Here is a 26,519-nt window from a genome sequence, read left to right as displayed (position 1 = left end):
GGGAGGCCTCCTGCACCAGTTAGCCAAGTTGTAAATGTAAAGGAAGACTTCATAAAGGTAATTAAAAGTGCTACTCCAATGAACACACAAATGATAAAGTGACAGAGCCTTACTGTTGATCAGAAAGTTTTTAGTGGTCTGAAAAGTTCAAACCAGCCGCAATATTCCCTTAAGCCAAGGCCTAAATCCAGAGCAAGGCCCTAACTTTTTTCAATTCTATGAAGGCTGAAAGAGGTGAAGAAGCTACAGAACACAAGCCTGAAGCCAGGAGAGGTTGGTTCAAGAGGTTTAAGGAGAGAAGACGTCTCCATAACATAAAAGTGCAAGGTGAAGCAGAAAGTGCTGATGTAGAAACTACAATAAGTTGCCCAGAAGATCCAGCTCAAGCAATTCATGAAGGTGGCTACACTAAACAACAGATTTCCTATGCAGACAAAACAGCCTTACATTGTTATAGCTGAAGAAGATGCCATCTAAGATTTTCAAAGCTAGAGAAGAGAACTTAGTGCCTAGCTTCAAAGCTTCAAAGGATAGGGACTAACACCCTTGGTAGGGGCTAATACAGTTGTTGTCTCTAAACTGAAGCCAATGCTCATGTACCATTCCCAAAATCATAGGGCCCTTAAGAATTACACTAAATCTATTCTGCTTATGCTCTACAAATGCCAAAGCAAAGCCTGGATGACAGCACATCTATTTACAATATGGTTTAACTGAATATTTTAACCTCACTGCTTAAAATATCTACTGCTCAGAAAAAAACAATTCATATCAAAGTATTACTGTACACTGACAAGCACCTAGTCACCCAAGAGCTCTCACACAGATGAACAGTGAGATGAATGTGGTTTTCATGCCTGCTAGCACTATAACCATTCCACAGCCCATGGATCAAGGAGTAATTTTACTCTCAAGTCTTATTCTTTAGGAAATATATTTCATAAGGCTGTATCTGCCATAGGTAGTGATTCCTCTGATGGATCTGGGCAAAGTCAACTGAAAACCTCTGGAAAGAATTCACCATTAAGAACACTCAGGATTCATGGGAAAATATCAAAATATCAACATGCATAGGAATTTCGAAGAAGTTGATTCCGACCCTCATGAATGATTTTGAGGGGTTCAAGACTTTAGTGGAGGAAGTAACTGCAGATGTGGTAGAAACAGCAAGAGAACTAGAATTAGAAGTGGAGCCTGAAGATGTGACTGAACTGCAGCAGTCTCATGATAAAACTTGAACAGATGAGGAGTTGCTTCTTATGGATGAGCAAATAAAGTGGTTTCTTGAGACAGAACTTAATCCTGGTGAAGATGCTGTGATGACTGCTGAAATGACAACAGAAGATTCAGAATATCACATAAACTTAGTTGATAAAGTAGGGGCAGGGTTTGAGAGGACAGACTCCTAATTAAGCTAGAAGTTCTACTGTGGGTAAAATGCTGTCAATCAGCATGCTATAGACATACTGTTCATGAAAGGAAGAGTCAATCAATGCAGCAAACTTCACTGCTGTCTCATTTTTAAAAATTGCCACAGCCACCTCAACCTTAGGCAACCGTCACCCTGATCAATATGCAGCCATCAGCACTGAGGTAAGACCCTTCATCTTCAAGAAGATTACAACTCACGGAAAGCTCAGAAGATTACCATTTTTCAGCAGTAAGGTTTTTTTTAAAGATTTAGTTATTAAAAAAAAAAAGATTTAGTTATTTATTTGAGGGGGGGGCAGAGGGAGAGGGAGAGGGAATCTTAAGTAGTCTCTGCACTGAGTGCGGAGCCTGACATGGGGCTCGATCTCATAACCCTGAGATCATGACCTGAGCCAAAATCAAGAGTCAGACACTTAACTGACTGTGCCACCCTGCACCCTTAAACTATTGTTAAATTAAGGAACGTACATTGTTTTTTTGTTTTTTAGATACAACACTACTGTATACTCAATAGACTACAGTATAATGGAAACAACATTTATATGCACTGGAAAACCAAAATATTCATTTAACTTGTTTTATTGTGCCATTTGCTTTACTGTGGTGGTCTGAAACCAAACCCACAATATCTCTAAAGTATGCCCATGTTTAAACTAAAATTGAGCCAAACCTCCCATTTCTCATGGTTCAGTTCTCTATTAAAGCACTTTCAGTGGATGGAGGTGGGGTGGAGGGGCATTTTTAGCTATTCAAAGGAAAAAAATACAGTTATTACTGAAGTCATTCAAGAATGATCTTTAGTAAGACAGGTACAGAGTGACAAAATCAGCCTGCTCTTATCTCCAGCACCTGCCAGGATGCTATCTCCAGTATGCAAGCCATTCCATGAAAGTGGATGTTTAAAGGCAATGGCCACTGAGGTGCCTGGGTGGCTCAGTCAAGTTAAGCATCTGACTCTTGGTTTTGGCTCCGGTCATGATCTCATGGGTCATGAGATTGAGCCATGTCCAGCTCCCACACTCAGCAGGGAGTGTGCTTGAAGATTTCTTCCTCTGCCCCTCCCCCAACTCACACAGTCGTGCTCACACGTGCTCGTGCTCTCAAATAAATAATCTTTAAAAAAATAAAAAAGAAATAAAGGCAATGGCCACTGATTTGAAATCATCAAATTAACTCTTTTCATTCTGATGAGATACTTACTTTTAAAAAAATTATAAATTGGCCTTTTTATTATGGGGCAATAAAATGATCAAGATATTCTGGTTCTGGGGCACCTCAGTCGTTAAGCGTCTGCCTTTGGCTCAGGTCATGATCCCAGGATTCTGGGATCGAGCCCCACATCGGGCTCCCTGCTCAACGGGAAGCCTGCTTCTCCCTCTCCCACTCCCCCTGCTTGTGTTCCCTCTCTTGCTGTGTCTCTCTCTATCAAATAAATAAATTAAATAAATAAAATTGCAATAGAAAAAGAATTCAATAAGCTTAGTTATAATTTATATGCAGAAACCAACAGCCCTGTTATAGTAAAAACAACTAGCAAGGATTCCATTTACAACAGCAATACAAAGAAAAATACTTAGTATTAAACTTACATCTATTAAGAGCCATGTAACTAAAATGTTTTAAAGTACCAAAAGAGGGCGCCTGGATGGCTCAGTCGGTTAAACCTCTGTCTTCAAGCTCAGGTCATAATCCCAGGGGCCTGGGACTGAGTCCTGTCTCGGGCTCCCTGCTCAAAAGGAACCTGCTTCTCCCTCTCCCTCTGCCATTCCCCCTGCTTGTGCTCTCCGGCTCTCTCTGTCAAATAAATAAATAAAATCTTAAAAAAAAAAAAGGTACCAAAAGATGATGTAAATAAATGGAAGACTAGTAATAAAAATATCAATTCTTGGGCGCCTGGGTGGCTCAGTTGGTTAAGCGACTGCCTTCGGCTCAGGTCATGATCCCGGAGTCCTGGGATCGAGTCCCGCATCAGGCTCCCTGCTCAGCGAGGAGCCTGCTTCTCCCTCTGACCCTCCCCCCTCTCATGTACTCTCTCTCTCTCTCATTCTCGCTCTCTCAAATAAATAAATCTTAAAAAAAAAAAAAATTAATTCTTAATAAATTAATCTATAAATTTCACATGGTAATAGTTTCTTGACATCTTTATGGCATAAGAAAAGGCCAATTTTAAAGTCACATGGAGGGTGCCTGGGTGGCTCAGTTGTTAAGCGTCTGCCTTCAGCTCAGGTCATGATCCCAGGGTCCTGGGATCGAGTCCCACATCGGGCTCCCAGCTCGGCGGGAAGCCTGCTTCTCCCTCTCCCACTCCCCCTGCTTGTGTTCCTGCTCTATCTCTCTGTCAAATAAATAAATAAAATCTTAAAAAAAAATAAAGTTCACATGGAAAAATAAGAGGGCAAAATAGAAAAAAAAAAAAAAACTTTTATAAAGAGTAATTGTGGAGAGGGGCAATGGCCTTACCAAGTATTATAAATATTTGATAAAAGTATCAACTACAATGTATTATTAAAGAGCTTACATAAATGGAAGTTTACTGCAAAGTATGAATCAATCAAGAAATCATGTGATAACTGTCATTTCATCAGGAAATAAAACAAGTTGGAGTCCTACCTTATTCCCTATACCAAAATAAATTCCAGTTCCATCCAGAAATTTTTTTAAAGAAATTTAAAATGCAAATAACAAAATCATAAAAGTAGAAGATGTGAGGGGTTTTGTTTTTGCTTTAAATAATCTCATCATGGGACACTTCTTAAAGCATGAATCAAAATCCAAAACTATCAAAACAGACTAATAAATTTTGCTGCAAAGTTTTAAACTGGCTACAAAGGCATACAAAATAATATCAAGAAGCTAATTATAAAGTGAAAAGTACTTTCAACACAGACAATTTCCACAAACAATACAGTAGAAATATAGATGAAGAATGTAAGGGGTTCAAAGAAATTATTTCTGAACAAATGAAGATTCACTCATAAAAGATAAGCAAAATAAATTACAAACAAACTTTTCACAGGTAAGGTTTTGAAAAATACAAAAAAGTTTTTGAAAATACAGTCTTGCAGGGGCGCCTAGGTGGCTCAATCGGTTAAGCCTCTGCCTTCGGCTCAGGTCATGATCCCAGCATCCTGGAATGGAACCCCACATGGGCTAACTGCTCAGCGGGGAGCCTGCTTCTCCCTTTCCCCCTGCCACTCCCCCTACTTTGTGCTCTCTCTGTAAAATAAATAAATAAAATCTTAAAAGAAGGGGGGGGGGAGAAATCGTCTAGGGTTGAAAAGGATGTAGAAACAAAAGGCAACCTCCTTGGGTTTGAGAGCCAGTAAACGGGTATACCTCTACAGAAAACAACTGTATTAAAATTCACATTCTCTTTGACCCAGAAATTCCCTTAAAAATTTATCCTATAGATATACTTGCACATGTGGGAAAAGATACGCAATTTTAACAGGAACAGCATAAGATGGGGGGGAAAGCTATGTACCAAAACAAATCCGTTCAGTGTAGTGTTATTTAGCCATTAAAAGAAATTCAGCCTGTTATGAGAAAAAAAAACTACTAGACGCGTCTTTGGAGACAAGGGAAACAAAAGCAGAACTATTGGGACTTCATCAAGATAAAAAGCTTCTGCACAGCAAATGAAACAATCAACAAAACTAAACAACAACCTACAGAAAGGGAAAAGATATTGGCAAATGACATGTCTGATAAAGGGTTAGTATCCAAAATCTATAAAGAACTTATCAAACTCAACACTCAAAAAAATAATCCAGTTAAGAAATGGGCAGAAGGGCGCCTGGGTGGCTCAGTCGTTAAGCGTCTACCTTCGGCTCAGGTCATGATCCCAGGGTCCTGGGATCGAGTCCCACGTCGGGCTCCCTGCTCGGCAGGAAGCCTGCTTCTCCCTCTCCCACTCCCCTGCTTGTGTTCCCTCTCTTGCTGTGTCTCTCTCTGTCAAATAAATAAAATCTTAAAAAAAAAAAAGAAATGGGCAGAAGACATGAACATTTTTCCAAAGACATACAGATGGCTAACAGACACATGAAAAGATGCTCAACAACACTCAGCATCAGGGAAATGCAAACCAAAAACCACAATGAGCTACCACCTCACTCACATCTGTCAGAATGGCTAACATAACGCAGGAAACAACAGAAGTTAGCAAGGATATCGACATAGGGGAACCCTCTCTTACACTGTTAGTGGGAATGCAAACTGGTGCAGCCACTCTGGAAAACAGTATGGAGGTTCCTCAAAAATTTAAAAATAGAGCTACCCTACAACCCAGCAAGTGCACTACTAGGTATTTACCCAAATGATACAAAAATACTAATTTGAAGGAGTACATGCACTCTGATGTTCAGAGCAGCATTATCAACAATAGCCAAATTAAGGAAAGAGCCCAAATGTCCACTGACTGATGAGTGGATAAAGAAGATGTAGTGTGTGTGTATATATATACACACACACACAATGGAATATCACTCAGCCATAAAAAAGAATGAAATCTAGCCATTTGCATCAATGTGGATGGAGCTGGAGTGCATTATGCTAAGCAAAGTAAGTTAGTCAGAGAAAGACAAATACCACATAACTTTACTCAAATGAGGAATTTAGGAAACAAAACAGATGAACATAGGGGGAGGGGGAAAAAAGAGAGAGATATAAGCAAGTCATAAGAAACTCAACTATAGAGAACAGGATCGACGGAGGGAGGTGGTGGGGGGATGGGCTAAATGGGTGATGGGCATTAAGGAGGGCACTTGTTCTGATGAGCACTGGGTGTTGTATGTTAAGTGATGAATCACTAAATTCTACACCTGAAACCAATTTTACCATGTGTTAACTAAATATAAATAGAATTGAAATAAAAAAAAATCTAAGATATAGAACAAAGTGTATAATATGCTACCATTTGAGTTGTTAAAAAAGTGGAAAATATCTATGTCCTATGTTTCTTTGTATATGTGAATGAATCTGAAAGACACACAAGAAACTCATGAGTGGTTGCCTCTGAGAATAAGAACCACAGACAGGGAAACGGCGGTGAGTGGAGAGTAGATTTACATTCCACTTACACTTTTTTTCAATCATGATCTATCAAGTAAATACATATACTTTTTAAAATATTTTATTTATTTGAGACAGAGAGAGTGCGGGGTTGGGGTGGGGGGAGAGCACGAGCAGGGAAAAGGGGTAGAGGGAGAAGCTGACTACCTTGCTGAGCAGGGAGCCTAATGCGGGACTTGATCCCAGGATGCTGCGATCATGACCTGAGCTGAAGGCAGATGCTTAACCAACTGAGGCCACCCAGGCGCCCCCATATACTTTTTTTTTTTTTTTAAGATTTTATTTATTTATTTGACAGAGAGAGACACAGCAAGAAAGGCAACACAAGCAGGAGGAGTGGGAGAGGGAGAAGCAGGCTTCCCGCTGAGCAGGGAGCCCAATGCGGGGCTTAACCTTCGGATCTTGACCTGAGCCGAAGGCAGACACTTAACAACTGAGTCACCCAGGCGCCCCTAAAGGAAGGTTTTATATTCTATTCCTTCTCCACTTCCCAACCTCTAAAGTATTCTGGCTTACACATAAAAAAAGGAAAAGTAAATTATCCCCTTTGGCACAATATCCAAAATATATGTGTACATATAACTTTTCCAAAAGATGAGGCGTAAGAAATATGCAAATGATACATGTTTCTCTTCTTGTGCCTACCTATTATCCAGAAGTAGCTAAATCCTGTGTTGAACCATCTATTTCAAGCTACATCTATTTTAAGTAGAATTATGAAGGTAACAGCAGCTGATCAATTTCTAATCACAGAAAAATCAGTTCTAATTAGTGGCAAAGGTGCTCACCTCCATCATGGCTTACCACCTCAAGGCTGCAGGCATATTAGTAATAACGAGATTAAAGAAGGATAGGATAAGATAACTAGGGAAAAAAGAGTGAATGTGTAACAGCAACAATGAATTAAAATGAATCTTTACAATGAATTATAAACTACCTTTATTTATTTATTAAAGATTTTATTTATTTGACAGAGAGAGACAGCGAGAGAGGGAACACAAGCAGGGGGAGTGGGAGAGGGGAGAAGCAGGCTTCCTGCTGAGCAGGGAGCCCGATGCGGGGCTCGATCCCAAGACCCTCAGATGATGACCTGAGCCGAAGGCAGACGCCCAACGACTGAGCACCCAGGCGCCCCAATAAACTACCTTTATAGTTTTAAAGGCAGTAATTCTCTCCTCGCCAGAAAATGTACATTCACAGCCCTTTATCTTTTATTCCACTTGAAAATGGGAGATTTTCGGGGCACCTTGGTGGCTCAGTCGGTTAAGCATCTGACTCTTGATTTTGGCTCAAGTCATGATCTCAGGGTCATGAAGTTAAGCCCTGAGTCGGCCATGGAGCCTGCTTAAGATTCTCTCCCTCTCTCTCTCCCTCTGCCCCTTCCCTCTGGCTTGCACATGCATGCGCATGCTCTTCCTGTCTCTTAAAAAAAAAAAAAAGAAAATGGAAAATTTTCCTCGAGATAATGATTTTCTACCAAGTTTTAGGAAAGTAAAACTATTAAAAGAATGAGAAAACAAAACTGTAGAACATCTCTCAATAATAAAGTTCCTGGAGTCATTTACCAGTGATCAAATGCCACCATTCAACAGTAAGACAATCCTCAGACACTAGGCTTCTTTGAGCTCTTCTTACAGAGACACTAAAGTAAATGTAATGCACCAAACAGATACTATTTTCTGCCAACACAAAAACATCAGGTCATGATATGCTTATTAATTAAATCACAATACCACTCTACGCAGATATGTGCAGCTGACAAGACAGAAAATCAGTTATTCTACTCACGTTAATATATTCATATATTATTTCCCAAATACTTTATCCTGAAACAGAACAGTACTTTACAAAGGTATTATGCAGCAACTAAATACTCTTGCAGAGAAGCCCAAGGCATCTCACCTAACACTGCTAATTTATTAATTTGTCCTCTTTGCTATAAAGTTTCATGTTTTTCCAACATTAGATTACCTTAAAACCAATTATAACTTCAACTGGCCATCTATTTTAATCTAAGCATCTGAAAATAATATTAAAGTAAATGCATTTTAAACCTTCACAAAAGATGCAATTTACTATAAACATTAGACTTTTTAGCCTAAACCACTTCCTATAACCTATGATAAAAGAATTTTACTGAGGGGCGTCTGGGGGGCTCAGTTAAGCGTCTGCCTTTGGCTCAGGGTCCTGGGATCGAGCCCTGCATTGGGCTCCCTGCTCAGCGGGGAGCCTGCTTCTCCCTCTCCCACTCCCCTTGCTTGTGTTCCTCTCTCGCTGTGTCTCTGTCAAATAAATAAATAAAATCTTTATTAAAAAAAAAAATAATTTAGGGCGCCTGGGTGGCTCAGATGGTTGAGCGTCTCCCTTCAGCTCGGGTCGTGATCCCAGGGTCCTGGGATCGAGTCCCACATCGGGCTCCCTGCTCCTTGGGAGCCTGCTTCTCTCTCTGTCTCTCTCATGAATAAATAATAAAAATAAAATCTTTAAAAAATAATAATTTAACTGATAAAAGAATATAATCACTAACCTATTATAACAGGTTTCTATTTTGCTAACCAAAACTGACAAAACCCAGGGAATAAGCTGAGCTGCAGATATTTGTAGGTTATCAACTGCAAAATGTGCAAGGTACTATAAATAATACACACACAAAAAAAGAGTACAAAGAAATTGGAAAGAACTGGATTATTTAGGATTAAGGATGTTTGCCATGTATAGGGAAGGCCTGAATTTAAAATATGGAAAATGCAGGTTTGCTAAATGAAAAGATTCACTGATGGACACAAACTGAGTCAGAATGTAGATGGATGTGAATGAGAATTACAACACGCCTGACAGAAGAATGAAAGGGCTGAAGTGCCGCTAACACAATATGGAGGCGCTCATAGCAGAATGCAGAGGTAAAAAAGAACAGTCAGGGAAAGGGGCCTAGAAATAGCAAGTTGAATTGAATTATTTCTGCTTCAAGACCTGACACATTGGGGCGCCTGCGTGGCTCAGCAGCTGAGCAGTTGAGCGTCTGCCTTGGGCTCAGGTCATGATCCCAGGGTCCTGGGATCGAGCCCCACATCGGGCTTCCTGCTCAGCGGGAGGCCTGCTTCTCCCTCTCCCTCTCCCTCTCCCCCTGCTTGTGTTCCCTCTCTCACTGTGTCTCTCTCTGTGAAATAAAAAAATAAAATCTTAAAAAAAAAAAAGACCTGACACATCTCTTGCAATTTTAGAAAGTTATTTTGCTCTATTGATTCACTTAAAAGAAATGAAGCACAATTGCATAAAGCATCAATTAAACATATTAGCCTAATAAGAACACTTCTCTTTCCCTTCTTTCTAAACTTGCCTAATGGATACTTTTTTTTTTTTTTTTGCCTCCCTTGATCTAATCGTGATAAGAAATAGGCTCTTAACCTCTGAGGTCTCACTTATCTGAAACAAAACTCTGCTTTTTGCAAAATTGTTCTAGGGCAAGGACTGAGAGACTTTCTATTGGGTTCTTAAAGGAGTCAGTGACAACAGTTAAAAAAAATTTTTTTAGGGGTGCCTGGGTGGCTCAGTCGTTGAGTGTCTGCCTTCAGAGCTCGGGTCATGGTCCTGGAGTCCTGGGATCGAGCCCCGTGTCGGGCTCCCTGCTCTGCGGGGAGTCTGCTTCTCCCTCTCCCACTCCCCCTGCTTGTGTTCCCTCTCTTGCTGTGTCTCTCTCTGTCAAATAAATAAAAAATTTTAAAAGTTAAAAAAAATTTTTTTTAAAGACTCCCTATAATCACTGCAACAGAGAAAACTACAAAACAACAACCCTGCACGCACCACTTCTTTCCCCAATCATCTTCAACTTAGTTTCTATGCCAGTGATCATTCCAGTAGAGGAAACAGGAAGACACCTTCTGTGCTTCATTCTGGAGTTCCCATCTTGTACCTTCCCAATCAGAATTTGTTCAAGTTAGTTCAAGCTCAATCCTCTCTAACTTCAGGATTATAGGACTGCCACTATCCTTGAAGATCACGGAATAATTTTTAAAGCCGTAGATACAAAATTTAGAAGCTAAACTCTCCTGTGTATAGTTCTTCCCTACTCTAATCTGTCAAACCCAAGACAGAGTGCCTTATATTTTTTATGTATTTAGAAAGATGTTTAAGAAGCAATGTAATAAAATCTACAAATATCTTCACTATTAAGTTATTGCTAAGACATTCAAGTAATTAACTGCTTGTGAAAAAGAGTGACTCAGGACTAGCACTAGGGTGCTCAGATGGGGGAGGCCTAACCCAGCAATGAAACAGAATCTGTGGCCCTTGGAACTCCCCTTAGGTCTATCAAATCTGTTTCTTCAACTGAAAGTAAGGACTAAAGCCAAACATGTTTTCCACATTCACAAAGCACACTGCTCATTTCTATTCTTATTCTGTAAAACTGTTGTATCATTTCTATATTATTTTGTATGTTAATCACTGATTATCTCTTAATATTGTTTAATGCTGAAACCCAGTTTTACAAAGTATAAGGGCTACTGACAGTAATAACTCATTCTGAAATTTTAAACATTGATTTCTAGATTCTTTACTCCATAGAGAAGTGGTACATTTTATTTCATTTTACTCCTGGGGAAACACATACCTCTAATCAAAATGTTAGCTACATGCATACATGTCATGTAAAGAAGCCAACTTTTTGAAGATGAAAGAACACCTATCTACTGAGCACCAACTGTATCCAGAGGCACTGGGGAATTTGAGGCATTAGAGAACAGTAGCAAGAAAATCCATCCTTGTGGGCGCCTGAGTGGCTCAGTTGGTTAAGCTACTGTCTTCGGCTCGGGTCATGATCCTGGAGTCGGGATCGAGTCCCGCATCCGGCTCCCTGCTCAGCAGGGAGTCTGCTTCTCCCTCTGACCCTCCCCCCCACCATATGCTCACGCGCCTCTCTCTCATTCTCTCTCTTTCAAATAAGTAAATAAATAATCTTAAAAAAAAAAAAAAAAGAAAGAAAATCCATCTTTGTCTCCTAGGAGCTATAATGCATTTTAAAAGGCAGGAATTGTTCACAAAGAGAAAAACACAGGGCAGCAGTTATGGATGATATCAGCCATATGTATCATAAGGCTTCTCTGATCTCTGGATTTCTAAGAGAAATTCCTCTGACAGAGGTGAGAAATGACTTTCTGTGAGGAGGCATTTAATCTGGCCCTGGAAAGAAGGGTAGTTAGACAAAAAAAGGAAGACATTAGAGGGTGGTCTCCTGTATAGTGGAACATGGGTTATTGTGAGTTCAGCAAATAATGGGTAAAAGAGTTTGGCTACAATAATGAAAGGTTCATGTAGAGAAGAAAGAGTTAAGACTGCAGGCTAACCAAAATATGGATGGCTTTGAATGCCAGGAATCTGGCCTCTGTCTACAGGACAACGGTAAGCAATGGAAGAGTACAGTTTGTTCTGTGTGTGTGTGTAGTTCTTTAGTTCTAAAATCAATATTTAATATTTCTGAATTGGTATGCATTTACAAATCAATGTGTACATATAACAGTGTTTCTTTTTCTACACTGAAGAACACCTGCCTTAAAGTCAAATGTGTCATAATCAATGGCTTCTTAAAACCAACAAACACCAGATATGGAAGAAATGAATAACAGTTCTGGGAATTGAGGGGAGTGAGGCATTTTCAGGGAAATAGCAAAGACTTGGATTAAAGGCACTGCTCCACAGAGATCCACGCACCAAGTCAGGGATGGCAGGTGGGAGGATGCACTCTGGATAAATGGAATGAACAGAAGTTCAGCAGAGCATCCAGATGCAACTGAAAGTTGGAAATCCTGGACTTAGAACTCTAGGATGAGAGATGACCACAGGGCAGAAGGAGAGTAAAACTCTTAAACATCTTAAGACTCCAGGGGCACACACCCAAACATGCACAGAAACACCCGTTTTAAAAACAACGTATTCACACACTACATGAAAAACTGACAAAAATCGATTTTTGAAGACTCAAAAACTTTACCTCCAGGGGCGCCTGGGTGGCTCAGTTGGTTAAGCGACTGCCTTCGGCTCAGGTCATGATCCCAGGGTCCTGGGATCGAGTCCCGCATCGGGCTCCCTGCTCAGTGGGAAGCCTGCTTCTCCCTCTCCCACTCCCCCTGCTTGTGTTCCCTCTCTCGCTGTGTCTCTCTCTGTCAAATAAATAAAATCTTTAAAAAAAAAAAAAACTTTACCTCCAAAAACCCTGATCTGTGACACAACAGTGACGTGCTGTAATCCTCCCTTTACCAATTTATTCCATTGTGCTTTCCAAGATGGCTACTTGATTCTAAAAGTATTGCAGTATATCCACCCTGCTGTACTAGAAAAGAGGTTTAGGAGTATCTCTGGAAAAAAAGCCATTTGCAGGGGTGCCTGGATGCCTCAGTCAGTTAAGCATCTGCCTTTGGCTCAGATCAGGATCCTAGGATCAAGCCTCACGTCAGGCTCCCTGCTCAGCAGTCAGGCTCCCTGCTCAGTGGGGATTCTGCTTCTCCCTCTCCCTCTGACCCTCCCCGTTCCTTCTTTCTCTCTCTCTTTCAAATTCTGTCTCACATTAGAGCTTCATGTATCATATATGTACAAATTTAAATGAGTGTCCTTTAGGATTACCATGTTCTTTAATTACATACAACATTGTTAATGACAGTATATGTAAATACAGTATACGTACATAATCAAGGTTTTCCAAAAACAATCAGCAGCCAGACACTGTTAATAAAGTTTTTTGTCCGGTGATGAGACACTGACCAAGTATTTCAGTTTGCCAATATCAGTTAGCTTCTCTCCCTGTCTACAGGAAAGAAGATGGTCCAATGGTTAAGAAAGCAGGATAGATTCAGTTAGGCTTGGATGAGTCCGGTTCACTTATAGGCCAGATATGTTATCTTATGCAAATTTATCTGATCTCTCTGAACCTGTTTCCTCTACTGTAAAATCCCTACCTCTTAGTTTGATATGAAGATTAACATTAAGAGTTCACATTTACCAAGTGTTTGCTGGGTACACAGCACTGTTCTAAGTACTGACATAAAACCTATTTTTAAAGGCAGCAGTATTCTCTCACTTTACAGAAGTTGCAGCTAAGGAAATATGACAATTAGGTAGGCCCATATTCACAAAGCTATCAGGTAGAGGAGCCAAGACTCAAAACTCAAAAACTACCTCTTAACTCCTATCTACATGCTAATTGAGATAATTTAAAGACCTCAGCACAGTGGTAGAGCCACAGGAAGCATTCAATAAAAGTTACTCTGATGACTAAAAATTTAAAACCTTGACTATTTCACTACACACAGGTCCCTCTTAGTCATGGCCCCACTGGTGTCAATAAAGAGAAGATAAGATAGACTCACTTAGATAGGAAGGTGAAGAGGAAGAAAGGCTTAAAAAAATAATTTTAGTAACTAAACATTTGCTTTGTAAATGTAACTTCAAGTTATCAAATGGAAAAGCAGTTTTAATACTAGAAACCATAGGGAAATGTACCAAAGCCTGGGGGGATTAGAGGGGGGGAAACACCTTCAGAACAAGTAATGAACAAAGTGAGGACAAGAAAACAAATATAAGAACAGGAAGAAACACTTCTGCCCTCTTCTAATGCCCTCTGCAGCCAAAAATGATTTAGGGCTTTTTCAAAGCCTTAAAAAACTCGAGCAAAATTAGAAGTGCTGCAACTTCAACAGTCTGAGCAGCTTACAGTAGGGAAACCTAAACCTGAACACAAGCACATAAAACAAGTGGCTCTGGTTCCAACACTTGCCATACTGTGCCTGTAAACTACCCTGGGGATCCTTAACGTCTAACCTTGGTCTTACCTTGGACCAACGACCTTAAGTGACAGCCTTGAGGTCAAGCTACTAGTATCAGAATTGGACAAAAATAGATTTTACTGAGCCACATTCAATAAATTTTCTTCCCCTAAGCACTTACCATAGACAGTGTAGAGCTTCTTGGGGAAAAAAAAAAAATACCGTGCCTCAAAAAACAAACAAAAACTCTGCCTCAACTAATTCCTAGCAGCAGGCCAATTTGATAACCAATTGTATTTAAAACTTCTTCTGGAGCAGGGGCGCCTGGGTGGCTCAGTCGTTAAGCGTCTGCCTTCGGCTCAGGTCATGATCCCAGGGTCCTGGGATCGAGCCCCACATCCGAGCTTTCTGCTCAGCGGGAAGCCTGCTTCTCCCTCTCCCACTCCCCCTGCTTGTGTTCCCTCTCTCGCTGTCTCTCTGTCAAATAAATAAATAAAATCTTAAAACTTCTGGAGCAAATGAGCGTTTTTGTTTATCACTGTAGTCTCCCTATGTTTATGTTACCTGAATGCACTAATAATTTGTTGAATAAACTAAGCCTCTAGCCATCACCCTCAAACCCTAAAGTTAAAAATAAAAACCCCACATCATTAAGTGAACTTCATACATTTATCCTTAAAACCATTCTCCGACCATCAGGCCTATTTTTATTTCACAGCCTATACTACAAAACCTTCACTACAGTATGAAAAGAGTCTATCATACGCAATTATAAACATATAAAATTTAAAATTCAAGGACAAGCATAGGGGCACCTGGGTGGCTCAGTCGGTTGGCTCGGGTCCTCGTCAGGGGTCATGGGACGGAGTCCCGTAGCCAACCTGGTTGCTCAGCAGAGTCGGCTTGGGATTCTCCTCCTCTCCCCCTGCCCTTCCCCCGCACTCTCCCTCTCTTTAAATCTTTAAAAAAGATAAAAAAATAAAACCCAAGGACAAACATAAAAGGGCAATTTTCCACATTTAAGAAAACTCATTAAATTTACCAGCTTCTTGCCGAATGAATCCTTCTCTGCCTTTGTGGAGCTTTAATAACTTACTCTGTGTTAAGGCTACGTAGTATTAACAGTCCACTACGAGAGGCCTGAAAGGCCAAATAAACTTCATCACCCCTATCAGAAAACAAATAGCACCAAGAACTATTAGTCTTCATTACATTCTCTTAGCATTGCAACTTAAATTTTTCCCCATCAACAACTGAGGGAACTGGGCAGATTAAAGGGGAGCACATCTGGCCTATTCAAGAGCGAAAAGAGCCACGGGAAACTTTCCATTACAAAAAAGTAAGCACATAGGCATTTAACCATCATTGGAAGGGAAGGCTACCTTTTGCTTTCAATTCCCACTTCCAGCAATATTCCACAGTCAATGAAAGGTCAAATAAAGCAGCAATGGAGAACAGTGAGAGACTGATTAAAGTTACAGGTGAAGATCTGGGGAGTGAAGATTGCTAATTCAAACATAACAACTGTTATGTTTAACAAACCAAACTGCCCACTCACCTTCTCCGTTCTACCTCCCCCCTCCCCCCAACTCACATTGGTCAAATGTTTGTCCAAGTCGGCTTTGTTTTAGCAAGGAGGAAACATGCCTGATTTCAAGTCTGTGAAATATCTGGTGGATGGGGCATCATGTGATGTTAAACAGCGAGCAGAGAAAGCAGCATGTAAAGCAGTTATGACGAAGGCTGCTGCTATCCTGCCACCAGCCTCCGTGTTTCTGCACTATAGATGCACTAACTGAAAAGGATCTATTCATCTTTTTTCTATACTTCTCTCTTTTCAGTGACGTGAAAAATGGCCCAGTTTATTTGGGCACAGGAATGAAGAAAATGATTAGTATATGTCATTGTTTTCATGGCCTCTGCCTTTCAAGTCTTTCATCATAACTTCCAAGAATCCTACAAAATTCACTTAGCTTCATTATTCCTTAACTCTGTGTGCACTATTTTTATGGGAATACACAGCCATAACAGCTCTCTCAGATGCAACTACGTTACGTCTTTCTTGAGTCTGCTTCTACTATTTATACCTAATCACGGGTCAAGGCACACTATCCCAATGAAAGGCCAGCATCCTCGGGCTCTGAAAAGACTATGATTTCTCTAACATATACTGTTGGGATTGGTTGGGATATCAGTGTGGCTCCAGGGTTTTATAAATAATCTTAGTTTTTCAGAAAAATTACAAAAGTCATAATTGGTTGGAGAGATGATAAGCATTCTTTCTAGAGCTCTCTGCCCCTTATGTTAAATAACCTCAGAAGTCAGGCGTTATTTACAGCTGAGTCATTTTAAGATACAAAGGAGGGGCGCCTGGGTGGCTCAGTTGGTTGGGCGACTGCCTTCGGCTCAGGTCATGATCCTGGAGTCCCAGGATCGAGCCCCACATCGGGCTCCCTGCTGAGCAGGGAGTCTGTTTCCCCCTCTAACTCTCCCCCCCTCATGTATTCTCTCTCATTGTCTCTCTCTCAAATAAATAAATAAAATCTTAAAAAAAAAAATACAAAGGATATTAAATCTTAAGATATCCTTAAGTATCTTCCCCATTTACCTGTTTTAAAAAGCTTAACTAAGCAGGTCACAGAAGTGTTGAGTTCTATTTGGAAGCCAGGTCTTTCTGACTCCAAGCACTAGGCAGGCTCTGTCTATAGCATGCCTTACATGGCTACTTACAAAAACACATGCTGCTCTTTTGTTTGTTTCACTAGAAGTTAAAATCAACTGGAAAGAAGTTAGCTGAGCAATTGTATACACATAATCTCTTCTCCAAAGAGAACACTATTTTAGATCCTAATCAAGCCTACCATCATAGTTAAGGTTCACTATCTAAAGGACCACAACTATCTCAACAATAGTTGTCCTTATACAAAAACCACTATTTACAAACTCCAGGTCATCAAAGGTAAGTAAGGTATGGGTCACCCATGCACATACACTATAATATGATCCTCAGCTCTGACCAACAACTAAGACTATTGCTGAAACCATCCCAAGGGGCCTCGCTGGCACTTGATTCATACACAGATTGGGTGCCTTCTATATAAATAGCACTCCTTACAGCAAACCCTTGTAAAAGTCAAAAACAAGCCTACCATGTAATAAATTTCAAATTTTATTTAAGATTAAGGCCCTAAGTAGCACACAACCTTACAATTCCTATGTTATCTGAAAGTGTTTCGTTAGTGGGGCACCTGGGTGGCTCAGTCGGTTAAGCATCTGACTCTTGGTTTCAGCTCAGGTTATTATCTCATGGGTTGTGGGATCCAGCCCCGTGTCAGGCTCCTGGCTCAGCAGGAAGTCTGCTTGCAAGATTCTCTCCTGCCCCTCCCCCCTCCCTCTCTCAAAATGAATAAATAAATCTTTAAAACTAAATAAAAATTTCTCATTAGTATTATATAAATTATAGCTTCTCACAAACTATCATTTCCAGTCAACTGACCAAATTTGTGATTCATTAACAAAAACGTTTAGTAGACAACTTAGTGTTCTATTCTTCAATATTTCACAAAGATACAGAAGTACTTCTTGGGGCACCTGGGTGGCTCAGTCGTTAAGCGTCTGCCTTCGGCTCAGGTCACAATCCCAGGGTCCTGGGATCGAGCCCCGCATCAGGCTCCCTGCTCGGCGGGAAGCCTGCTTCTCCCTCTCCCACTCCCTCTGCTTGTGTTCCCTCTCTCGCTGTGTCTCTCTCTGTCAAATAAATAAAAATAAAATCTTAAAAAAAAAAAAAAGTACTTCTTATAACCCCATATTAAATCTTAAGTATATTCTAAAACTTTAACTCCAATAGAAGTTATGCCAAAGCTTAAAAAGCAAATGATTTACAATTATGGTTTTAAAGCTCTTTCTGAAGAACACCTTAAAGAATTTGATAAAAGCCTCTCTCCAAAAATGCAAATCATATAAAACTTAGCATGCTACTTTACGGCACCCCATTAAAGTCCATCTATAGCTCCCCTCAATTTAGAGGGAATTCACGAACCCCAGATAAAGACCTCTTATTTAGAAAGCTATTTAGTTTTAAAAGATTTTACTCTGTTTCTAACCAGCATGGTCCCTTATGTGGAATTTACATCTATCAATATATAAAATTTTATTTACCCAGAGCTTTAACTCAAAAAGATCCTTCTTCCAAATCCTTTGAATTCTTGTAATACTAAAAAGCAACAACAACAACAAAAACAAGAACACCTCTTATGTCCTTGGTCCACAAATATTAAGAGTGCTCACAAGATGTGTGACCCTGAACTAGGGATGGCAAAGAGAATTCCAAGATACTGTCAAGGCCAATGACCTTGAGAAGTTTACAGTCTACTTGCACAGTCTGTTCTACTAAAAACAAAACAAAACAAAACACCTCCTTTCCACAATTTACTGACCATTTTGAACAAAAACAGGTGTGGCCTTTAAGCTGAAGGCTTTAAATAGATAGGAAATGGAATACTGAGAGGAAAAAAAAGCAGAAAACAGATCCAGATAAATTAAAGAAAAAAAAAAACTCAAAAGTCTAAATTTTCTAAATAACCTATACCTAAGAATGTGTTTGATTTACCAGATATACCTGGCTTGAACACCTTTATAACCACTCCCACACAATTGGGAACAAAAAAATCATTAAATTAGATGTAATTACTAAATTTAACAAAATCAGTAATACAAAAATGACACAATTTCTATATTTTCTCTAAAGAAAGTTACTGCAAACTATTTTAAGCAGCTAAGAAAAAAAACAAAAAAAATGGCTGCCATCCTCTTACACTCCCATTATCAAGCCTACACCAGAAGTCACTAATTAATCACACCCCTATCTCCCTACTGAGCTTCATTTCTTTCAATATAAACTTCCAGTAAATATCAGGGTGAGCATTATAACTGAGTCTATTTGTTGTCATGGTAATTATTTTTCAAATACTGTTCAAATCAACTAAATGAAGCACCAAAAATTTATATATTTAATGTGCAATGAATTTATAATAAACTTCATTTGAGTTGCCTTCCAGAACACAAAATACTCTTTAAAACTTTAAATTTCTCTGTTAAAGAGAACGCAACATCATGGTCAATATAACCTTAATTAGGAAAAGATATTCTTTTAAAACTGTAACCCTCCACCCCCATGAAAGAGTTCCAGAAAATTGTAATTAACTGTATTTTTGACCCTATTTGAATGAAACCAGACAAAATTACTTTTTCGAGTACCAATAAAATTAAAACTAAACAAGTCTACGTCATTTAGAGATACAAGAAATACAAAGTTTAGGGGCGCCTGGGTGGCTCAGTTGGTTAAGCACCTGACTTTGGCTCGGGGTCCTGGGATTGAGGCCGGTCAGACTCCCTGTTCAGCACAGAGTCTGCTTCTGCCTCTGCCCACAGCCTGCCAGCTCGTGTGCACTCTCTTGCTAATAAATAAAAACCTTAAAATATATATATACAAAGTTTAACAAGAAAGTATGAGAAAGAAATATTAATTTTGTCCACACCATTTAAAAGAAATACAGGTCAATATTAACAAAACTCTAAAAAGAATATATGTGACCATTTAAAATTTATCACTTCCTTCCAAAAAGAATTAAGGTAGAACACAGATTCCAAAAGTAGATGATAAAGAGGGAATCAGGGGCGCCTGGGTGGCTCAGTCGGTTAAGCGTCTGCCTTCCGCTCAGGTCATGATCCCAGAGTGCTGGGAGCCTGTGCGGGGCTCCCTGCTCAGTAGGGAGTCTGCTTCTCCCCCCCCCCCCCGCCCCGTCCCCCCCCACTCATGCATGGACACAAGCGCTTTATCAAATAAATAAAATCTTAAAAAAAATAAAAAGAAAAGAGGGAAATAAAAACATCCCTAGGATTCTAGGACAGCATTACCAGGTGGGTGCTGCTTAGTACAAAGTAAACTAACAGGAATGAGTGAAAACCTGGATTCAGGAAGTTGTAGGAGAGCACTGTGGGTTAAGTAAGGAAAAAAAAAATTCCTTATGCCCCAAATCTAGCAATGAAAAATACAGGCGATTCCATGCAGAAACAAGGAGGTACGAGCTTCCTAGCCTTAATAGTAGGATTCGAGTCTTTTATAAACACAGGCAAGGTTAACAGATGACAACACAATGTCAGGAATATAAACACCATAAAAAGGGGCATTTCCCGACGCCACCTCTAACCTCAACTGGTACTAATACTAAAAATAATAGCTTTGAGGAAGTTATCTGTTCGTGCCCATTAGGAAAACTAAAGTATATATATATTTTTAAAGATTTTTTAAGTAATCTCTACACCCAACATGGGGCTCAAATCCACAACCCCAAGATCAAGAGTTGCAGGGTTTATTGACTGAGCCAGCCAGGTGACCCAAAAACTAAACTATATTTTAAAATACTTTTTTTTTTGGATACAGTTCTTTCAGCAGAAGCTGTTGGGTAGGCATGACCTCAAATTATGTATATCCTACAAACCATGGACCTCCTCATATATACCCATGCAGACCTCTTCCATTATTTCCTGTAATTTTAAGTATAAAGTAGTTTGAAAATGCTTTGTACTACTTTTACAAGTACAAAGTATAATAAACATTCCTGCCCAAGACCTTTTTTTCTCCCTAAAACAAGAGTTAAACATCAGCCAGCTATAAAGACTCGAGATTATGCATACGCCTTTAAAAAATACATTCTTATGGTGCTTTTTGATTTGGACAGTCTACTCATTTGAAGGAAAATAGAATTTAAAATTTGCCTAAGTTGCCAAACTACAAACGGAGATTTAAAAAAAGACCAACTGTATTCCCTGCGACAAATATATTTTAAGTAAATGAACAGGACATCAGAAAAGTAGGGTTAATTATCTGGAAAGTTATTGGTGGAAAGGCAAAAGAGAAACGAATGCTGGGTCGCCTTTTTTCTGAGTGGCTTTAATCTTACTTGCAGCACTGAGTAGTACACACACCACTTATTATACAGAACCTATTTGATGAATGGGAAGAGGAAATCTAAAGACTTAAAGTTCCTTCAGAGGGCCAATTAAGAAAAGCCACGGTTCTCCCACCACTGAAAGGAATTAAGGAGCTGACTGGTAAGGAACCCATCTTCTTCCGCTCTTCCTGTCCAGAAGAAAAAGTCTCCCAAATTGTCACAGCCCGGACTGAGGCTCCAGCCTCCGGCAGTGAGTACCCAAAAGCAATGACTGGAGCCCAGACTAGGTTCTTACCTCCTGGATGCGCTTCCTGGCCCGCTGAAGCACTTCTTCGTAGCCCTTCTGCCGCAGCTCGCTAAGACTTTCGTAATACTCCTCGGGATCGTCGGTCTCAGTGAAAAGTACCTGGGAGAGGATCTTCCAGCCGCAGGTGTCCAGGCCATGGCCCAGGTAGACCTGGAGCTGGTAACATAGAGTGTCGATCTCCTGCTCGGTCATCTCTGGAGCGCCCCCGAACAGCACGGTCCACATGCCGGAGGGCTCCTCGGGGAATACGGGCAGGCACTGTTCCAGCTGCGAGTTCACAGAACACAGCTGCTGGTGCACAGCACGCAGATCCTGGAAGGAGAAGAGCCCGGCCCAGCTACACTCCTCGGCCGGGGACTCCAGCTCGGTAGTGGAAGGCGGCTGCTCTGTGTCTGAGAGCGCCAGGGCCGCCGGGGCCACCTCGTCCTCCCTCAACATTTCCAGCACCTCTATCTCCTCGGAAACCGCCCCACAAGTGCTCACTACTCGCACGGAGGACACCGGGGCCTCCCTGGACGCCGGCGGGGCTGCTGCTGTAGCGGCCCCCGCCACATCTTTGCCTTCAGATCTCCTTCGAACCGGGCTGGTCTTGGCCCGCACTGGGCTCCTGAGGGGGCTCTCCGCCCCTTTGCCGGCGGGACACCGCAGCAGCGGGTCCCCCCGAAGGCTGCGCGCGCTCCGCGGAGAGCCGCCCTCCCCCCAGGCCGGGCTCCTCCGGGGCCCCGGGCTCCTACCCAGAGTCGCAGAGGCAGTGGCCTCGGGCCGGCCCTTGCCCGCTGGGCTGCCTGGCCCGCGGGTCCCGTCCAACGCGGGTGCTCCGGGCTCAGCGCCCCCTCGTGCCCCCGCCTGCTCCCGGGAGCCGCTCCTCTGCCTCTGGGCCGTCCGGTTGTGGCAGGTTATGGCAAACTTGCCCTCAATCTCGTTCCAGGCCACAATGAAGACGAACTTGTGCTTCTCGCGCTCGTCGAACACATGGGGCCGCACGGCCACCCAGTCCGACTCGAGCGTCTCCTCCAGCGCGAACGACATGGTGGCTCCGGTGCCAGGCCGCGGGGAAAGCGCCGCCGGCCCTGCCCGCTCGAAGACTCACCGGCTGGCTGCACCGCGCCCCCCGCTCACCCTCGCTGAGCGCCTTCGGCCATCTTAGCGCGCCAGCCGGCTCTCCCCGCTTACTCGCCCGGCCCTCCTCACTTGAACCCGCCGCGCTCCTTTGTGGCGCGGCTCGCGGGAAAGACAATACGCGTCCCCGGAGCAGGTAGTTCACATGGTCACGTGCGGCTGAATCTGTTTACAAGCCCAGTGCTGCGGCAGCGCCTCGCGCCCGTCCCGGCCGCCCCCAGCGCGAGGCCGCGGTGCTGCGTCTGTGGCTCTTGGAAGGTGAGGAGCGGGTCCCGCGGGGCCGGGCAGGCCGGTTAGGCAGTAGGGGCCGGCGATGTGTGCGTCTCCGCCGCTCGTCGGGGCCGATCTCCCCGCCCCTCCTCCTTCTCCTCCTCTTCCCGACCGCCCGGAGCCGGCCTGACGGATAGACGCGTCTCCTAAACTGTAACCCTCAGTAGCGCCACAATGTTGCCATTTGGCTGCTGACGTAGGCTGCTCCACGAGGGACGTAAACACGGGCACGTGCCGCACGCTGGTGACGCGGCGGCGGCGGCGGCGCGCACACCCCGCGCGCGCGCGCGCCGGCACCGCCCCTCCCCGTCCCCCGTCCCCCGCCCGCGAACGGCCGCGGGCCGGACTCCTTCCTTCCGCGCAGCCTCCTTTCCCAGCGGCTTGGGCAGGCTCTTCGCAGGCTGCCGGTTCGGAAGACGGTGAGCGTGGTACGTGTGCTTTGCGGGACAAATGGCCTCTGAGCTTCCTGGGGGAAAAAAGTGTAGGAATTGAGATTTTTCCAACTCCAGCCAATCAAAGGGACCCTGAAATGTAAATGTGCCTCCTTTCGCCCGGGGGGAGTCGCTATAGGTAACGCCTATATTCGGAAAAGTGCTCTGTAACATAACACGAACTATGTACTAAACGTTATTGGGATGTCCCAGACTGTTGAATTCTCTAACACCCTTGTGACACAATTTAAGATATGAAAGGGAGGTGTCCGAAGACAGCCCAATAGCACTCCAAAACAAAATTAAATCAAGTGAAAATTGAGTCATGTCCTAATAGTATGAATGTTTACATTTCAGTTCAGCGGCGCTTTATTGCTTCAGGTTTCATCATTGTGTACTGTTCTGGGAACTTCGTTTTGAGGTCACTGGCTTAACCCCTTTTGAAGTTGTATTCAATTATCAGAGAGCCCAGAATGCACATAGAAAAAAAATCATGTAAATTTGAAGAATTCTGTTATTTATACTGAACTATGATGAAACACATTTTTTAAATTGCCCTATAATCTAGTTTATATTATTGGCATTCGCTTTCCTATTAGCTCCCAATTCACAGTGCAGGTATTCTGCATCCACAATAAAGTACAATGGGAATTATTCTTTTACTTTTAGGTTGTTTTTTTTTTAAGATTTTACTTATTTATTTGAGAGAAAGAGGGAGTATGAGAGAGGAGAGGGTCAGAGGGAGAAGCAGACTCCCTGCTGAGTTGGGAGCCTGATGCAGGACTCCGGGATCATGACCTGAGCTAAAGGCAGTCGCTTAACCAGCTGAGACACCCAGGCGCCCCTATTCTTTTACCTTTGTCCATATTTCTCAAATTATGCAAAACCATTTGGATTAAAGGTGCATTGTCAGCTACACTTACTTGAGTACACTGACGTCGGAATAAACAGCCAAAAATTTTTGCCCTGTCGCTCAGATGGACATTGTAGACTGTAGATCTGCTTGGACCAGAAAAAAAATAAATTACTTTGGGCAGGATGAGCAAAAAGGTAAAAGGACAGGTTTTTAAATTTTTTTTTTTTTACAATTCTTTATGTGGAACCACAAATTTTCAAAGCTTGTAACTGAACTTGTGCCAACACTCAAATGCAAATCAGAGATACAACTTTCGAAATCTGTATCACCAGCTAAGCAAACGATATCTTATCACGGAAAACTTACCTGTCTTTTCTGCTAAAAAGCTACCGCTAAAAGTTTTTCTGATAAAAAGTGATGACATGATCACTAGCTGTCTTCTTGTAATACATTATAGATAACTTTGAATACCAAGAATGAGCACTAAAAGAATATATTTATAGGAAATATTTTTACTTACATATACATTAAAACTTGCAATATCTATCCACAGATACTAAATTATGTCTTATCACAATAGTGCTAGAAAAAATTGTTTCATGGTCACACAGGTTTTAAGTATTTTTCCCCAAAGACTCTGACCGCTGTGTTTTGTCAAAAGGGTTGTTCAATGTTTCTCATTTCCTCTGTCTTAGTAATTGTTATCCTAGAAATGAAAAGAAACAAACCAAAATTCCCATGGCAGGTTACTGTAGTACTCTACAATTCTTTATCTAGGTATGTATCTGATTGTCAAGCAAGATCTCTGAGTGTAAAAATTAGTCCTTAGGAATAAGTAACACCATAGAAAACCACATACACCTTACCAGCTTGAAAAGACTTGAAAATAATTTTCTTTGTGAATGTTTTTTTAACTATTGAGAATTGTTAGGTACTCTGGGAAACGCTTTAACTCTATAGGCCTTTAATAAAAACTGTAACCATTTACATAGGAGTTTTCAAATTACATAGGATTTTCCAGCACATATTTATTTTATCCTCACAACAATCATATAATGTACTTGTGAAAGGAGTAAATCTTTAATATTACACGTGAGAAAACAGCAGTTCTGATTACTTAGTCACACATCCCAGGACGGGGAACAGGGAATGAATGAATGGAGTTCAGGGGCCTAATGCATGCATCTGTCCCAATTAGGTTCTCTCAGAAGCAGACACTAAAAAGAAGTCAAAATGCAAAAGTTCATGAGGGGTTAACACCTGTAAAAGAAAAAGGGCAGAAGCAGGATTGGGCAGACTATCCTAATAGGGAGCTCCAGAGCAAAGATTTTTCCTTAAAGAAGTTCCCCCATTGAGTAGAAATGATTAGGCCTTGCCCAGTCATTGACTGGGGACCACCCTGAGAAACGCATAGGATGATAACCTGAAGTTGACTCTGAAGACACAAACAGCTGGAGACTCAGCTAACCACATTCCTTGCAGATGTGGAGTGAATCTTTTTTTTAAATTTAAGATTTATTTATTTATTTTAAAGAGAGAGCATGAGTGGGAGGGACAGAGGGAGAGGAGAGAGAATCTCAGTGAGACTCCCCACTGAGTGTGGAGCCTGATGTGGGGCTTGATCCCATGACCCCTAGATCACAATCTGAGCCAAAACCAAGAGTCAGACACTTAACCGACTGTACCACCCAAGCACCCCAGAGCAAGCCCTTTCTTAAAGGATGATCTGATTGCCACATCTCCACATCTGCCACAGTTTACCTTGTGTGCTCTGTAGATCCACTTCATAACATATTTGGGGAGCAGCTCCTCCAGGGCTCTGGTCGGCCCCTCTTCCTGAGGGGAAATTTAGAAGAGGGAGGTGAAGAGACAAACTGTAGCCTCCACTGCTGTGGTCAGTCTCATGGCCAAAACTGGTACTCATCATCTCTCTCCTCCACCGTCTGTTCTAAAGTCCCTCACTCTGCTGACCTTAGTGGGGCTCACGTGGTGGTGTTTCCCAAACTCTCATTCCTGAGGAGTCTGAACTCCTGGTGACCTTACCCGTGTATAGCCTCCATTACTACATCATTACATTTGTCACAATTAGGCAAGAGTGTACCAGGAGGCATCCAGTGGGTCACCAGAGTTCAATGCACATTCCTCCCCGCTCCCACCATGTAACACAGCCCTGCCTCCTCCCGCTGATGAGTGTTAATCACCCCTGACAAGGTGGTGATTGCTCTTCTTGCCTGCTACTTTCTGGGCACAAAGAGCCCAAAGTGTCCAAGTGGCAGCTGTAGCTTATAGTTCAATGAGATCTTTGCTATCTCATGACAAGAACATACT

The 26,519-nt window shown here is 41.9% G+C and overlaps 1 protein-coding gene across 3 annotated transcripts in view; it reads right to left on the bottom strand.

The window, feature by feature from the left end:
• The window catches only part of JMY (junction mediating and regulatory protein, p53 cofactor), a 110,104-nt gene extending 83,995 nt beyond the window's left edge, over window positions 1–26,109 (bottom strand). For all 3 annotated transcript variants that reach the window (XR_010413106.1, XM_045897198.3, XM_054512577.2), the window contains exons 1-3: window positions 25,953–26,109; window positions 24,259–24,334; window positions 21,504–23,370 (exon numbers count right to left, since the gene is read on the bottom strand). Coding sequence is in view for 2 of the 3 variants with exons in the window: in XM_045897198.3 (XP_045753154.1) it covers window positions 21,504–22,544 (1,041 nt within the window). In the remaining variant the exon portion in view is untranslated. The remainder of the gene's footprint in view (window positions 1–21,503; window positions 23,371–24,258; window positions 24,335–25,952) is intronic.
• Between the last annotated feature and the right edge of the window lie 410 nt (window positions 26,110–26,519).

The sequence above is a fragment of the Mirounga angustirostris genome, unplaced genomic scaffold (genome assembly GCF_029215605.1).
Source record: "Mirounga angustirostris isolate CCGP_5_RB_7025 unplaced genomic scaffold, mMirAng1.0.hap1 SCAF_7, whole genome shotgun sequence".
Taxonomy (NCBI): domain Eukaryota; kingdom Metazoa; phylum Chordata; class Mammalia; order Carnivora; family Phocidae; genus Mirounga; species Mirounga angustirostris.
This window is presented reverse-complemented; position numbering and strand designations above follow the sequence as displayed.